The sequence below is a fragment of the Oratosquilla oratoria genome, unplaced genomic scaffold (genome assembly GCF_046742065.1).
Source record: "Oratosquilla oratoria isolate Oo_2021 unplaced genomic scaffold, ASM4674206v1 SCAFFOLD127, whole genome shotgun sequence".
Classification (NCBI taxonomy): Eukaryota; Metazoa; Arthropoda; class Malacostraca; order Stomatopoda; family Squillidae; genus Oratosquilla; species Oratosquilla oratoria.
Window position 1 is genome coordinate 214,555 of NW_027467483.1, and position 14,959 is coordinate 229,513.

At 37.6% G+C, this 14,959-nt stretch overlaps 1 protein-coding gene across 3 annotated transcripts in view; it reads right to left on the reverse strand.

The window, feature by feature from the left end:
- Window positions 1-745: 745 nt before the first annotated feature.
- Window positions 746-14,959, reverse strand: part of LOC143022614 (uncharacterized) — a 30,611-nt gene continuing 16,397 nt past the window's right edge. For 2 of the 3 annotated variants that reach the window (XM_076180910.1, XM_076180911.1), the window contains exons 5-6: window positions 2,912-4,071; window positions 746-1,372 (exon numbers count right to left, since the gene is read on the reverse strand). In XM_076180910.1, the coding sequence (XP_076037025.1) occupies window positions 3,700-4,071 (372 nt within the window). In that variant the 3' untranslated portion in view covers window positions 746-1,372; window positions 2,912-3,699. Of the gene's footprint in view, window positions 1,373-1,530; window positions 1,719-2,911; window positions 4,072-14,959 lie in introns of all 3 variants that reach the window. The other variant, XM_076180912.1, reaches the window with a different exon arrangement.

Genomic DNA, 14,959 nt, shown 5'->3' on the forward strand with positions numbered 1-14,959 from the left:
TATATATATATATATATATGTACTGAATATATATATATACAGACGCTCCTCAACTTACGTTTTAGTTACGTTCCGAACGGCCGTACGTAAGTTGAAAATAAACGTAAGTTGTTACTGTACTATACATCTGTAAATTCTATTACCGTATCTTATAAAACAACCCTAAATCATTAATTATACACATATGTTTGTAAAATAATAACATTAATTTCAAATAAATTAAATTCAAGCAACATAAATTGAGATGGTGAAGGAGGAGGAGGGGGAGGAGGATGAGGCAAGGCATGTTCAGTTTGTCGTTTGTGCAATGTAAACAATGGATGCAGCATCATGCGCAAGTATCGTTTGAACTACGGAGAGCGCGCTAAACAAAAAACTTACTCAAAAAATTTTTTTTTTACAATTTTTTTTAGTCAGTTCAAATGTAAAATCGTAAAAACGTGAAACGAATGAATGTAAGTAGAGGAGCGTCTGTATATATATGTATATATTAAACATGAGCTTTATAATAACAGCATAAAAATTCAGCAATAGGGCATAAGCACATCTATATGTTATATAAGAAATAATAATAATACCACTTGTATTCTGTTTTCTATAATTTAAATCTGTGTATGCATGTGAATCATCCTCTATAGCATGCTTCAGAGAACCTGGAAATGGGATTTGTAACACATAATATCAAGAATTGAAGATAATAATCATTCAATTTATTGTGATTTTTCTTTTTTGTTAACTCACCAAATCCTGATTCCATATACTGTAGATAAGAAATTGCTACAGGCAATTCAGGTGCAGACTTATAATCTATGCCAGGTTTAATACCTGTATCAGAATGATATTACAAATATTGATATTTGCAAGACATGCTATTATTATCACCATCAATATAAAACAAGCATTATTAACATCACCCATATCTCATACAATCAAGGTAAATGAAGCCACATACTGCATTTTGAAGCCTGAGATGCCACCTCCCCATTGCTGTCTGCTGGTGTGATGGAGCTTGATATAGGAGGAATTGTTGCTACACCTGCACATACATTCAAAGGAAATTAGACATAACCTAAATATTGCAACAAAATTAAACATTCCTACAGTACTTATGCTTTGATTATTTAATAGCAAACCACTTAAATAACATTCTAACGATTCATTATGTTCAATATATTCAAATAAACAGCTTTAATACATAAAATTAAGATTCTGATCAGGTAATGCATTCTGGAACAGTCTGGAGCTGGTTGTTCCATTTGTGTAGTTTTTTGGGGAAAAATGTCTACTGCATAGCCTGTAACTCCTGTTCAGATCCTGAGCAGATTCTTTAAATAATTGTGGGACCTGGATAACATTCAGCCATGCCATACATCTGCAAAGATGTATATAATAAGATTATCATGTACTATATAGAATATTACAAAAATATGTACTGAATCAAGACAAGTGTAATCATTACCTATCTACTTTGCCATTAATTAAAAGAATAACAAAGTAGCTAAATTACTGTGTAATCCACACTCTATTTACTTTCCACACTATGCTTTAGTTGTCAGTTCTTAAAAGACCTGTTTCAGCTCTCTCTTGTCTTGAATGTGACAAGGATTCAATGTGTCTTAAGGATTTGTAGGAGGGCAAAGAACCCCATCAACCCTCCCTCTTGGATGGAGTGAGAAGGAAAGTGTTATGGGGGCCTGGACAGGGGTAACGGTGCTTGACTGCCAAAAAGAGATAATGTCAGATTCGTTCGAATTAGCCCAAAATACCCTAGAAAAGCTCTAATAGTATAAAGAATATAATATATATATATAGAAAAAACCACTGGGAAATAAGAAGCTTAGTCCGAACGTTTTCGTCTATTTAAGATATTATCAAGGAATACACAGTTACAGAGACAAAGGTGGATATATATACATAAAGTAAAAGACAAGCTAGGAACATGGGAAGTACACACAAGATGCTTCACAATCAGGTGAGCCGATGTTTACATATACGGACGTTTGGTCCATGACGTTACATCACCCCCGTTTAGTAGCACTTGGAAAAGTTCTTACAATTTTATCAATAACAAAATCATCAAGTTTAAATAATCCTAAACTTAAATTGATATCATTGTCAAAGGTTTGTTTAATATGACTGGATTCGATGATGTTTCTTTCTAATAAAGATCTACAAGAAATTATTACATTCGAATTATCCCAGTCAATAGGATGATTGTGGTCTCTTACATGGACAAAAAGGCCACTGGAACTTTGTCCACTCCTTACACTATATTACACAAATATAGTGTAAGGAGTGGACAAAGTTCCAGTGGCCTTTTTGTCCATCCTATTGTCCATCCTATTGACTGGGATAATTCGAATGTAATAATTTCTTGTAGATCTTTATTAGAAAGAAACATCATCGAATCCAGTCATATTAAACAAACCTTTGACAATAATATCAATTTAAGTTTAGGATTATCTAAACTTGATGATTTTGTTATTGATAAAATTGTAAGAACTTCTCCAAGTGCTACTAAGCGGGGGTGATGTAACGTCATGGACCAAACGTCCGTATATGTAAACATCGGCTCTACCTGATTGTGAAGCATCTTGTGTGTACTTCCCATGTTCCTAGCTTGTCTTTTACTTTATGTATATATATCCACCTTTGTCTCTGTAACTGTGTATTCCTTGATAATGTCTTAAATAGACGAAAACGTTCGGACTAAGCTTCTTATTTCCCAGTGGTTTTTTCTGCATATTATTTTCACGTGTGCCTTGTGAATTACTGCAAAATATATATATATATATATGTATGATCCTTAAAAACAATATCTTATTGGAGACATGTCTGGGGAAAATATATTTCCTTCCTACGGTAAATTAGATGACACATTATTACACCAAAAACATATGGTACAAATTACCTTGCTGTATCCTTTGGAAAAGCATGAAATACATGGTTCGGTGTTATTTCTTTTCTTCTGTTGCAGAGAACAAATGGCTGCGACCCGGGGCTGCAGAGTCGGATGGTATAAAGTCCGACTCCGACTCCTTTGATTCCTCCAACTCCGACTCCGACTCCTTTGATTCCTCCTACTCTGACTCTGACTCCCGACTCCGACTCCTTAACTCCTTGACCCCTATGTGGAAATCTATTCTGCAGATCCATATACCAGCCTCCCACACCTATTTGTTATGTATATAATTTTTTACGTGAAACATTCACTTGTACGATAAATATACTCACATATACACTCAACCAGCTTTATATATATATATGCACACAAGCACGTATATTTGTATAAACATATATTAAATATATAATGGTATTATTTATGCTCATGATCATCTACAGGTAAAAAATTGTAAGGGACTTGTGTATCTTTTTGAAAAGGCGGATTATTGCACTAAACGGAATATTGAATATTAATTGGGATGAGTATTTGGATACCCATGATATTGAGGACATGTGGTGCAGATTTAAAAGTAAACTACAAGAGTCAATAGATAAATGTATTCCAAGGAGAGAATTTAAAAGCAGTGGAGAATTAAGGAAGAGAACAAATCATAATTTGCCAATGAATAGAAAGCTGTGGGCAAAGATTAAGAAAAAACAAAGATTTTGGATGTGATTGAAAAAAATGAAGGAAGGTAGAGAAATTAATCAGGGCAAGTATGACAAATTATATGGGGAATACAGACAGATTAATAATCAGGTAAGAGCTGAAACTAGGTCTTCTGTTAAGAATGTAGAGAAGACTATTGCGCAAAACGTCAAGTCTAACCCAAAGATATTTTGGAAGTATGTCCAGTCTAAAACAAAAGCTTCAGTCAGTATATGTAATCTGTATAGAGATTTGAATAAAAATTCAAAAACTAAAGATGACAATGTAAAGGCAACAGTACTTGCAGACTTTTTTAGCTCAGTGTTCACCAAGGAACCAGAAGGGTTAATACCAGAGGTGGAGGTCAAGGATATTCCAATGTTATCACAGATTGAATTCTCTAGCGAGGATATTATCTGTGTTGTAGATAAACTACAAAGGAATAAATCCCCTGGCCGGAGCGGCTTCATCCTCGAATTCTGAAAGAGACGAAAGATGTAATTGCATATCCACCATGCAAGATCTTTAATCTATCACTTTTAAGCAAAAGACTACCCATAGATTGGAAACTAGCGAACATCTCTGTTCTAGTTTCTGCTACCAGGATTTATTGATAATGGGTGATTTCAATTTTACTGATATTGATTGGATGACCCTTGAACATGGCCATATAGGTAGTCGCTTGATTGATTTTCTTGGTGACAATTACTTAATTCAGCATGTAAAAGAGCCCACAAGATATGGAGACTTACTCGATCTATTGATTACTAGCCGCAAAAGCATGGTAACTGATGCAGAAGTCAGTGAATCTGTTGCAAATAGCGATCACAACTTAGTTAGATTCAAACTCCTAAAAATTTTTAGAATAGACACCTGTGTTTCTAAAATACCTGATTTCAGTAAAGCTCAGTTCATAGGACTATGTCAGGAGCTTCAGCTTACAGATTGGTAGGCAAAATTAAAAGAAAGACCTCTAGATCAGATGTGGGAAATATTTCAAAATACGCTCGCTAAGATGATTCAAACTTACATTCCTTAAGGACAGACGTCCCGCAAATCAGTCTCGCCCAAAGTGGCTCAACAAAGAAACTAAAAAAAGTATTGCTAAAAAGAGACAGGCTTATAAGAAATATAAGTGCATCTAATGACTATGAAAGTTGTGTATCAATACAGAGAGATTTAAAAAAGACAATAAGAAAAAGAAAACGACAATACAAAACATCGCTGATAAATCCGAAGAATTCTATAGTTACATTAGAAATGTAAAGGAAAGGAGAAAGGAAAAGGAGAAGGAGTACAAGAAGAAGCTGAAGGAGGAGTGGGAGGGAGTAAAGAATAGTGTGTGGAGGAGGATTGGGGATGGTTCAAGGGAGTCACAAAGTGTGCAAGGATGGTGTGTGGAACAAGAAGGACAGGAGGAAATAGAAGGAAGGGTAGTGAATGGTGGGATGAGGAAATGAAGAAGGTTGTAGAAGAGAAGAAGCGAGCTTACACAGATTGGTTACAAAATAGGACGAGGGAGTCATATGAGACGTACAAAGAAAAGAAAAGAGAAGTAAAGAAAAAGGTAAAGGAGGCAAAGAGGAGAGCAGATGTAAAATGGGGTAAGAGTATGACAGAAAATTTTGAGAGTAATAAAAAGATGTTTTGGAAAGAAATTAAGAGAGGAAGAGGAGGCGAATCAAGAGGAGAAGAAAAGGTAAAAGGTGCAGATGGAGAGATGATAATGGAAGAGAAGACAGTAAGGGGAAGATGGGCAGAATATTTTAGGGAGTTACTAAATGTGAAGGAGGATAGGGAGGGAAAGATAGCTGCAGTCGGAAATGCTAAGAAAATGAGAGTGATGAGTGAGGAAAATGGAGTAGAAATAAGGAAGGATGAAGTGAAGGCAGCTGTTAAGATGATGAAAGCAGGTAAGGCACCTGGTCTGGATGGATGCCATGCAGAATGTCTTAAAAAGGGAGGTACAGTGATGGTGGACTGGTTGGTGAGGTTATCTAATGTTTGCTGGAGAGAAGGTAGAGTGCTGGAGGGCTGGAGGACTGGAGGAGTGCTTGTATAGTTCCACTTTACAAGGGAAAGGGGGACAAGTGTGAATGTAGTAGTTTCAGAGGGATTAGCTTGTTAAGTGTAGTTGGGAAGGCTTATGGGAGATCTTGATTGAGAGGATTAGGAGAGGAACAGAGGGAGTAATTGGTGAGGAACAGTGTGGATTTAGGACAGGTAGAGGTTGTGTAGATCAGATTTTTGTGGTAAGACAGATATGTGAGAAAGCTATAGGAAAGGGGAAGGATGTTTTTTGGGCATTTATGGACCTGGAAAAAGGCACTGTGGGAGGTTATGCGGATATACGGGATAGGAGGAAAGCTTCTTGGAGCTCTCAAGAGTTTTTATGAGAGTAGTAGAGCTTGTGTCAGGATTAGAAATGGAGAGAGTGAGTAGTTTGAGGTAAAGGTGGGACTTCGTCAAGGATGTGTTATGTCACCCTGGCTGTTCAACTTATACATGGATGGGGTAGTGCGAGAGGTTAATGCAAGGGTGGTGGGTCAGGGATTGGAGATGGTTAAAGAAAATGGAGAAAAGTGGGAGGTGAGCCAGTTGTTGTTTGTGGACGACACTGCATTTGTGGCAGGATCGGAGGAAGGATTGAGGAAGTTGGTGACAGAGTTTGGGAGAGTGTGTGATAGAAGAAAGCTGAAGATAAATGTGGGTAAAAGTAAGGTGATGAGATGTATAAGGGGTGAAGTGGCAGTAATCTGGAAGTGAGCATTAAGGGAGAGCAACTGGAGGAAGTGGATAGTTTTAGATACTTGGGTGCAAATGTGGCAGGAAAAGGTGGAGTAAAGGTGGAGGTAGAATGTGGATTGAGAGAAGCGAGTAAATGCCTTGGTGGATTTAAAAGTGTAATGAGGAATAGAAATTTGGGAATGGATGCGAAGAGGAGACTGTATGAAGGAGTGATTGTGCCAACAGCACTGTATGGGGCAGAAACATGGAACATAAGAGAGGAAGAGAGAAGGAGTTTGAATGTGTTTGAGATGAGGTGTCTGAGAAGTATGATGGGGGTTACTAGGCTGGATAGAGTGAGAAATGAGGAGGTGAGGAGGAGAACAGGGGTGGAAAGGGAGTTGGGAGATAGGGTTGATGAAAGAGTATTAGGATGGTTTGGACACATGGAAAGAATGAGTGAAGAAAGACTAGTAAAGGAGATATGGAAGGCAGATGTGGAGGGAGTGAACATGAGGGGACGTCCTAGGATGAGATGGATGGATGGGGTGAAGGGGGCTTTGGGGAAGAGGGGAATGTCTGTTGAGGAAGGACGGGAGAGGACAGAAGACAAGGGTGAATGGAGAATGGTTATATATGGAAGATGTTGTGATGCATGGGGGATGAGGTAGTGTGTGTGAGCAAAATTTTGACGCAGCCCGAAGGGATTTCTCCCCATCTTCTCCTTTATATGGGGAGACGGAGAGGGGGGGTCGCTGATTTATGAAGCGGCCTTGCTGTGGATGTGCTGTGTCTTGCGACACTGCTTCTGACCCGGGGCAGTGGACAAGGTGCAGGGATGACCTGTCATCTAGGAGGTGTTAAGATGGGAGGGAGGGTGGAGGGGTGTGGAGTGTTTTCAGGGATGGAATGGGTGGGAATGATTCTATGCCCTTTCCTTTTTGGCTACCTCCCTAGTAAGGGGGAAAAAGCCTTGGTATATGTATGTATGTACATTAGAGATAAAAAGGTTGTTAGGAATCACATTGGTCCACTATTATCTGCTGACGGTCAACTTGAATATTCAAATGAAGGAATGTGTAATATCTTAAACAATTATTTTAGCTCGGTATTCGTATATGAAATACCTCAAAGTGAACTCCAAACTGAAACCTGTGAAAAGTCTGGGGTAATCTTACTCACTACGGTAAATATAACAAAAGAAAAAATTAAAAGGTGTATAGATAAACTCAAAGTTAATAAAACACCAGGGCCTGAGTTGGCATCCAAGAATCTTAAAGGAAATTAAAAATGAGATTGTTGTTCCATTAGAAATTATTTTCAAGAAATCCATCATATCCGGAGATGTCCCAAGAGAATGGAAGCTAGTTAACGTTACTCCCATATTCAAAAAAGGTGACAAAAAGAAACCAAATAACTATAGGCCTATAAGTTTGACTTCAATCGTAGGAAAAATAATGGAAACTATCATCAGAGATGCTATCGAACATCATTTAGAAAGTAACCATTTGATAAATGATAGCCAGCATGGTTTCAGACGGAAACGTTCTTGCGTGACTTTCTCGAATTCTACAACACAGTTATCTTGAATTATGACAAAAGAAACAATATAGATTTAATATATCTAGACTTTGCAAAATCTTTTGATACCGTCCCACACGACTACTTACTAAATTAGCTTTACACGGAATAAGTGGTAGCCTATTAAGTTGGACTAGTAATTGGTTGAATGGTCAAAAACATTGAGTTGTTTTAAATGGAAAACTTCTAGATGGAAAAATGTTACAAGTGGAGTTCCTCAGGGTTCCGTTCTTGGGCCACTTCTATTCAAAGTATATATAAATGATACAGACCATGGACTAAAATCTACTGTTTCCAAATTTGCTGATGATACAAAACTGTGCGGAATGGCACATCATCCAAGCAGTGTATTTCAGCCTCTGAGAAAGCAAATAAGATTCAAGGACTGATTGCGCGATCTTTTGATTTCAAAAGTCCATCACTCATTATCAAGCTATATAAATCGTTAGTTCGTCCACATTTGGAATATGCTGTTTCTGTATGGTCACCGAATCTCATTAAAGACATTGACAGACTGGAAAAAGTACAACGGCGAGCCACAAAACTGATTCCAAATATCAAAAATAAATCATACAAAAATCAACTAAAACATATGAATCTGTTTTCCCTAAAAAAGCGTAGACTCAGAGGTGACTTGATACAGGTCTTTAAGATTCTAAAGGGTATTGACAACATCAAAAGTGACAAAATTTTCACATTGAATGAGAATCAGACAAGAAACAATAGTCTAAAACTACCCAGAAATAGATTCAATTTGGAAGTAGGTAGAAACAACTTTGCCAACCGTGTAGTTAATGAATGGAATAAACTTCCTGCACAGGTAGTGCAATGTAGTTCAGTTCGAAGCTTAAAGACTCATTTAGATAAACACCTAAGCAAGATGCTGTAATGATTATAATTTATTTTATATTATTTGTTTTTGTTTTGTTATCATTTGTCTGTTTGATTCTCATTTATTATTAGTTGTGTCAAATTATTATTATTTATTGTTTACCTGTTTGTTATTCAATTATACCTATGCATTTCTTTATGTATTTTGTTTGTTGCATACATTATCATAGCTTTTTTTTATTATTATTTCATTATCATTATTATTTTTTTTTTTGGCATCCAACCTAGATATGGACCAAAAGGTCTCCTGTCGGCATGCTCCACCTTTGTAATCTTGGCAATATACAAAAAAGGTGACAGAAGCGACCCAGGTAATTACAGACCAGTTAGCTTAACATGTGTCATATGCAAGTTATTGGAATCAATAATTAGGAAAAGGATTCTGGAACATCTCAAGGGCAATAAGCTGATTAGTAACAAACAGTATGGATTTGTGGAGGGGTGTTCGACGGTACTACAAATGATCACGGTCTTGGACAGATGGACTCAGATTTTAGATGGAGGAGCTGTTGATGTTGCATACTGCAATTTCATGAAGGCCTTCGACACTGTCCCCCACAGAAGGCTAGTTGAGAAGATCAAGAGGTATAGCATCAGAGGAAACATTTTGTCATGGATAGCAGACTTTCTCAATGATAGGAAACAAATAGTTATTGTCAATGGAGTTGAGTCAGAATGGAAGGACGTGGTCAGCGGTGTACCTCAGGGATCTGTGTTGGGTCCACTACTGTTTGTTTTATATATTAATGACTTGCCAGATTCTGTAATCAACAGCGAATTATCCTTGTATGCAGACAACACTAAAGTATTCAGGAGGATTCATGAAAGCCAGGACTGTGAGAAATTGCAAGAAGATCTCGTGAGGATGAGAAGCTGGTCAGAGAAGTGGCTGATGAGATTTCATCCCAAGAAGTGCTGTGTGATGAGAATCGGGAAATCAAATGTGGACAATAGGAAATATTCTATGGAAGAAGAATTGACAGGAATCAAAGTAGAGAAGGATCTGGGAGTTGTGATTGATGACGAGCTGAAGTTCACAGCACACTTGGCTGAGTAAATCAATAAGGCAAATAGACTAGTCGGGCTAATAAGAAGAACTTTCGTGACATTGAACGAGACTGTATTCAAGTCATTATACACTGCGCTTGTCCGACCACATTTGGAATACCCTAATCAGGTATGGTGTCCATACAAGAAAAAGGACATTGAGGCTGTGGAAGCAGTTCAAAGAAGAGCAACAAAGTTGGTCCTTAGACTGAAGGATTTGCCTTACCCAGAACGATTGAGGAAATTCGACCTTCCTACACTATCATACCATAGATCAAGAGGGGACATGATAGAAACCTTTAAAATTGTGAACAATTTATATGATAGTAAAGTGAGCAGGGGATTATTTATTGAACTTGCCGGTTCAGTGACTCGAGGACACACCAAGAGGATCTACAAGCAGCGCCCAAGACTGGACATCAGGAAATTCACTTTCTGCAGTCGTGTTGTGAACTGGAATAGTCTTCCTGATCATGTTGTGAATGCAAATTCAGTTGTGAGTTTTGAAAAGAGATTGGATAGTGTATGGAAACATCAAGATCAAATATTCGAAATGAGTGAGGAGGAAAAAGAGAAAGAAAAGGAACTTAGGAATGAGGCAAATGAAAGGAATGAGAATAGAACTGAAAAAGAAAAGGAGGAGTTTTTTTGGAGAGTGATAGACATGAGGCTGAGGAAAATGTACATAGAGAAAATGGAAACAAAGAAGACAGAAGGGGAGGAGGAGAAAGGAAACTAAAAATAGCTTACACAAATATAGACAGAATAATCTCAGGAATAAACGAATTAAATGATTATCTAGTATTAGAAAAACCAGACATAATGGGAATTGTAGAAACCAAATTAAAGTTCATACTAACACCCCACACTGTTGGACAAGGAGAATATAACTGTTGGACAAATAGAAAGAACAAACAGGGTGGAGGAGTTCTAATTTTGGCCAAGAAAGATTTAACTGTAGCAAAAATAACTGAAGGAAAAAATGATGTAGAATCAATTATAGTACAAGTCGAAGATAAAAAAATGAAGAAAAGAAAATTTGCAGTGGTATATGAACCTCCTAAGACACAAGCCTGGTCAGAGAGGGATCACGCTGAGTTACTAGATGATACAAAGGAAGAACTAATTGAAACACTGAAGGATGGAGGAAATACAGTAATTATGGGTGACTTTAATTCAAAAGAAATATGCTGGGAAGATATGACAGTGAAAGGAGGAGAGAAACACTGGGGCAATGTACTCCTTGGCTTGACCATTGAATACACAATGACCCAGTGGATAACAGAAAATACTAGATATAGAGGAAATGAAGAACCCTCAATATTGGACTTAATACTTACAACAGAACCTGAGATAATCGATAATATTATTTACAAAACTCCGATAGGAAAAAGTGACCATGTACTAATAGAAATGGAATTGAAAGAACAACCAGACCAAAGCAAAAATGTTAAACATAGAATAGGAAGACCTATGTATAACAAAACAAACTTTGAGAAACTTAAAACATTCTTTCGCAATGCAAACTGGGAAAAATTCCAAAACGAAGATACAGGGATAGAAGAAAAATGGAACATACTAAAAGAAATTTATAATGAAGGAGTGGACAAATTCGTACCACAACAAAAAATGGAAAAGGCATACATAAAGAACTGGTACAACAAAAGATGTAGTGAAGCAAAAGAAAAAAGGGACAAAGCTTGGAAAAAATTAAAAAAAAGATAAGAAACAAAGCAAATGGCAAACATACATCAAACTAAGAAACGAATATGTAAAAATATGCAGAGATGAAAAGAGAAATTACGAAAAAAGATAATAGACAAATGTAAAGAAGAACCCAAACTATTTTACAAATATGTAAATGGAAAACTGAAAAACGAACAAGAAATAGAAAAACTGCACCAAGATAAAAAGGAATTTACAGAAGAACTGGAAATGGCTGAAATAATGAACAACCACTTCAGATCAGTATTCACAATGGAAAACTCGCCTAACAGTGAAGTTAGAGAGAGAGAATTATCCCCAGCAATGAAAGAAATAAATGTAACACAAAAAGAAATCAGTGATCAAATTAAAACCCTGGATGTCAGAAAATCACATGGCCCAGATGGAATAGCAAACTGGATACTGAAAGAATGCATGGAAGAATTAACTGACAAAATATATGATATAATTAAATCATCAATTAAAGAAGGAAAAGTACCATTGGACTGGAAAAAAGCAAACATTGTACCAATTTATAAGGGAGGTGACAAGGAAGATCCATCTAACTACAGACCGGTCTCACTAACAAGCACAATAGCAAAAATTTGTGAAAGAGTGATCAAAAACAGATAGGTTAAGTACCTGGAAGAAAAATCTATACTGAACCCAAATCAATTTGGATTTAGACAAGGGAGATCCTGTACAACAAATCTGATTTGCTTTTACTCAAGATTAGTAGACATAATAGAAGAAAGAGATGGATGGGCAGACTGTGCTTTTCTGGACCTGCAAAAGGCATTCGATAAGGTACCTCATAGGAAACTAATAAATAAGATAGAGTCAAAAGGTGGCATCAGAGGAAAATTATTGGAATGGATGAAAGACTTTCTGATTGGGAGGAAAATGAGAGTTGTAATTAGAGAAAAATTCTCCAACTGGGAAGAAGTAAAAAGCGGGGTCCCGCAAGGATCAGTACTGGCCCCGATCATGTTCGCTGTATACATTAATGACATGAATGAAGGCGTGGAGTGCTATATAATTTTTTTTGCAGATGATGCAAAATTACTTAAGAAGGTAAAAACAGAAGAGGACTGCAACTCATTGCAACAAGATCTGGACACAATATGGAATTGGACTCAAAAATGGGAAGTAAAATTCAATATCAAGAAATGCAGCATAATGGAATTTGGGAAGAGTAAAAATAGAATATCAAAAGATTACAGAATTGGGGAAGAAAAAATAAATAAAACAAACTATGAAAAAGATCTTGGAGTGATGATTGGAAAGGACATGAAACCAGATAAGCATATAAACAAGATGTTCGGAGAATCCTACAACTTATTGAGAGCAATCAAAGTGGCATTTACCTATATGGACGAAGAAATGATAAGGAAAATACTTACTACACTAATAAGACCAAAACTCGAGTATGCAGCATCACTTTGGACACCCAGTACGAAAAAGAATATTAAGAAACTAGAAAGATTACAAAGAGCGACAACAAAACTGGCACCAACACTCGCCGAACTATCATATGAACAAAGACTATCCAAATTGAACCTACCAACTCTGGAACAAAGAGGAGAAAGAGGAGATTTGCTAACTATCTACAGAATAATGAAAGGAATGGAAGTTTTAGACAGGAACGACCTATTAATGTGGGACAACGGTAAAACAAGAGGACACGGAAAAAAATTGAAAAAGGATAATTATAGAAAAAACTTGAAAGGAACAGTTTCCCACACAGAGTGATAAATACATGGAACAAATTAGACAACAAAACAGTATGTGCTAACACTATACAAGATTTTAAGATAAAACTTGATGCGGAGAGATACAAAGACGGGTCACCACGAGCATAGCTCCCCTCCCGTATATTACAACTAGGTACAACTAGGTAAATACAGCTCAAAAAAATGACAAACACCTAGATCACAGTGACCACTAGACCCTAGATGACCTAAGTATTAGTCATTTAGAGCCTGAGTCACAGGCTCAATAGCCTCTTTCGGGACCCTTCTATGTCTATGTCTATCTACCAGCTTATGAACACTTTCAAATCTGTCATGGCAGAGTTGTCACTTCAAGCTATATATTTTCTTTTTCCTTTGTGCCCCTCCCCTCCACCCCCCCAAAAAAAAATCATCTGTTATTTCATTTCTCATAAACCCTCTATCACAATATTAGGAAAAAATGTGACAAATCATGATGAGGAAAGGTTAATGGAGGCTGCCCTACCTAGTACTTACTGCAGAATTAATTTCATCATGTTATCATAAAAACCAGGAATCAGTTCAGGAAAGAGAGAGACAACCTTCCCCTGTGCACACTGTTCATAGCTGCTGTTGTTCCTCCCCTTTTCAGTCATCACCAAATGCTGTGACATATGCTCTAATGTCATTCCTATCTGGCCTCTGAGACTGGTCAAAGTTTACCTCAGGGCATTATCCCAGCATGACATAGCTCCTACAAAACAGTAAACCACACAAAAACACTTCCATTAACTTTTACATACATGAAGACGTACGTGCATAGTGCATACGTACATACATATACCAAGGCTTTTTCCCCCTTCCAAGGGAGGTAGCCAAAAAGGGAAAGGCATAAAAACACTCCCACCCATTACATCCCCAAATACACTCCACACCCCTCCTACCCTTCCTCTCATCTGAGCACCTCCTGGATGATGGGTCATCCCTGCACCCTGCCCACCGCCCTGGGTCAGAAGCAGTGTCGCAAGACACAGTACATCCACAGCAAGGCCGCTTCATTTAATCAGCGACCCCCCCTCTCCGTCCCCCTTTGCATATAATCGTCCCCCTTTGCACCTGGTCTGGATGGATGCCATGCAGAATGTCTGAAAAAGGGAGGTTCAGTGATGGTGGACTGGTTGGTGAGGTTATTTAATGTTTGCTGGAGAGAGGGTAGAGTACCGGAGGACTGGAGTAGTGCCTGTATAGTTCCACTTTACAAGGGAAAAGGGGACAAGTGTGAATGTAGTAATTTCAGAGGGATTAGCCTGTTGAGTGTAGTAGGGAAGGCTTATGGGAGGATCTTAATTGAGAGGATTAGGAGAGGAACAGAAGGAGTAATTGGTGAGGAACAGTGTGGATTTAGGACGGGTAGAGGTTGTGTAGATCAGATCTTTGTGGTAAGACAGATATGTGAGAAAGCTATAGGAAAGGGGAAGGATGTTTTTTGGGCTTTTATGGATCTGGAAAAGGCTTATGATAGGGTAGACAGAAAGGCACTGTGGGAGGTTATGCAGATTTATGGGATAGGAGAAAAGCTTTTGGGAGCTGTCAAGAGTTTTTAAGAGAGTAGTAGAGCATGTGTTAGGGTTAGAAATGGAGAGAGTGAGTGGTTTGAGGTAAAGGTGGGACTTCGTCAAGGATGCGTTATGTCGCCCTGGCTGTT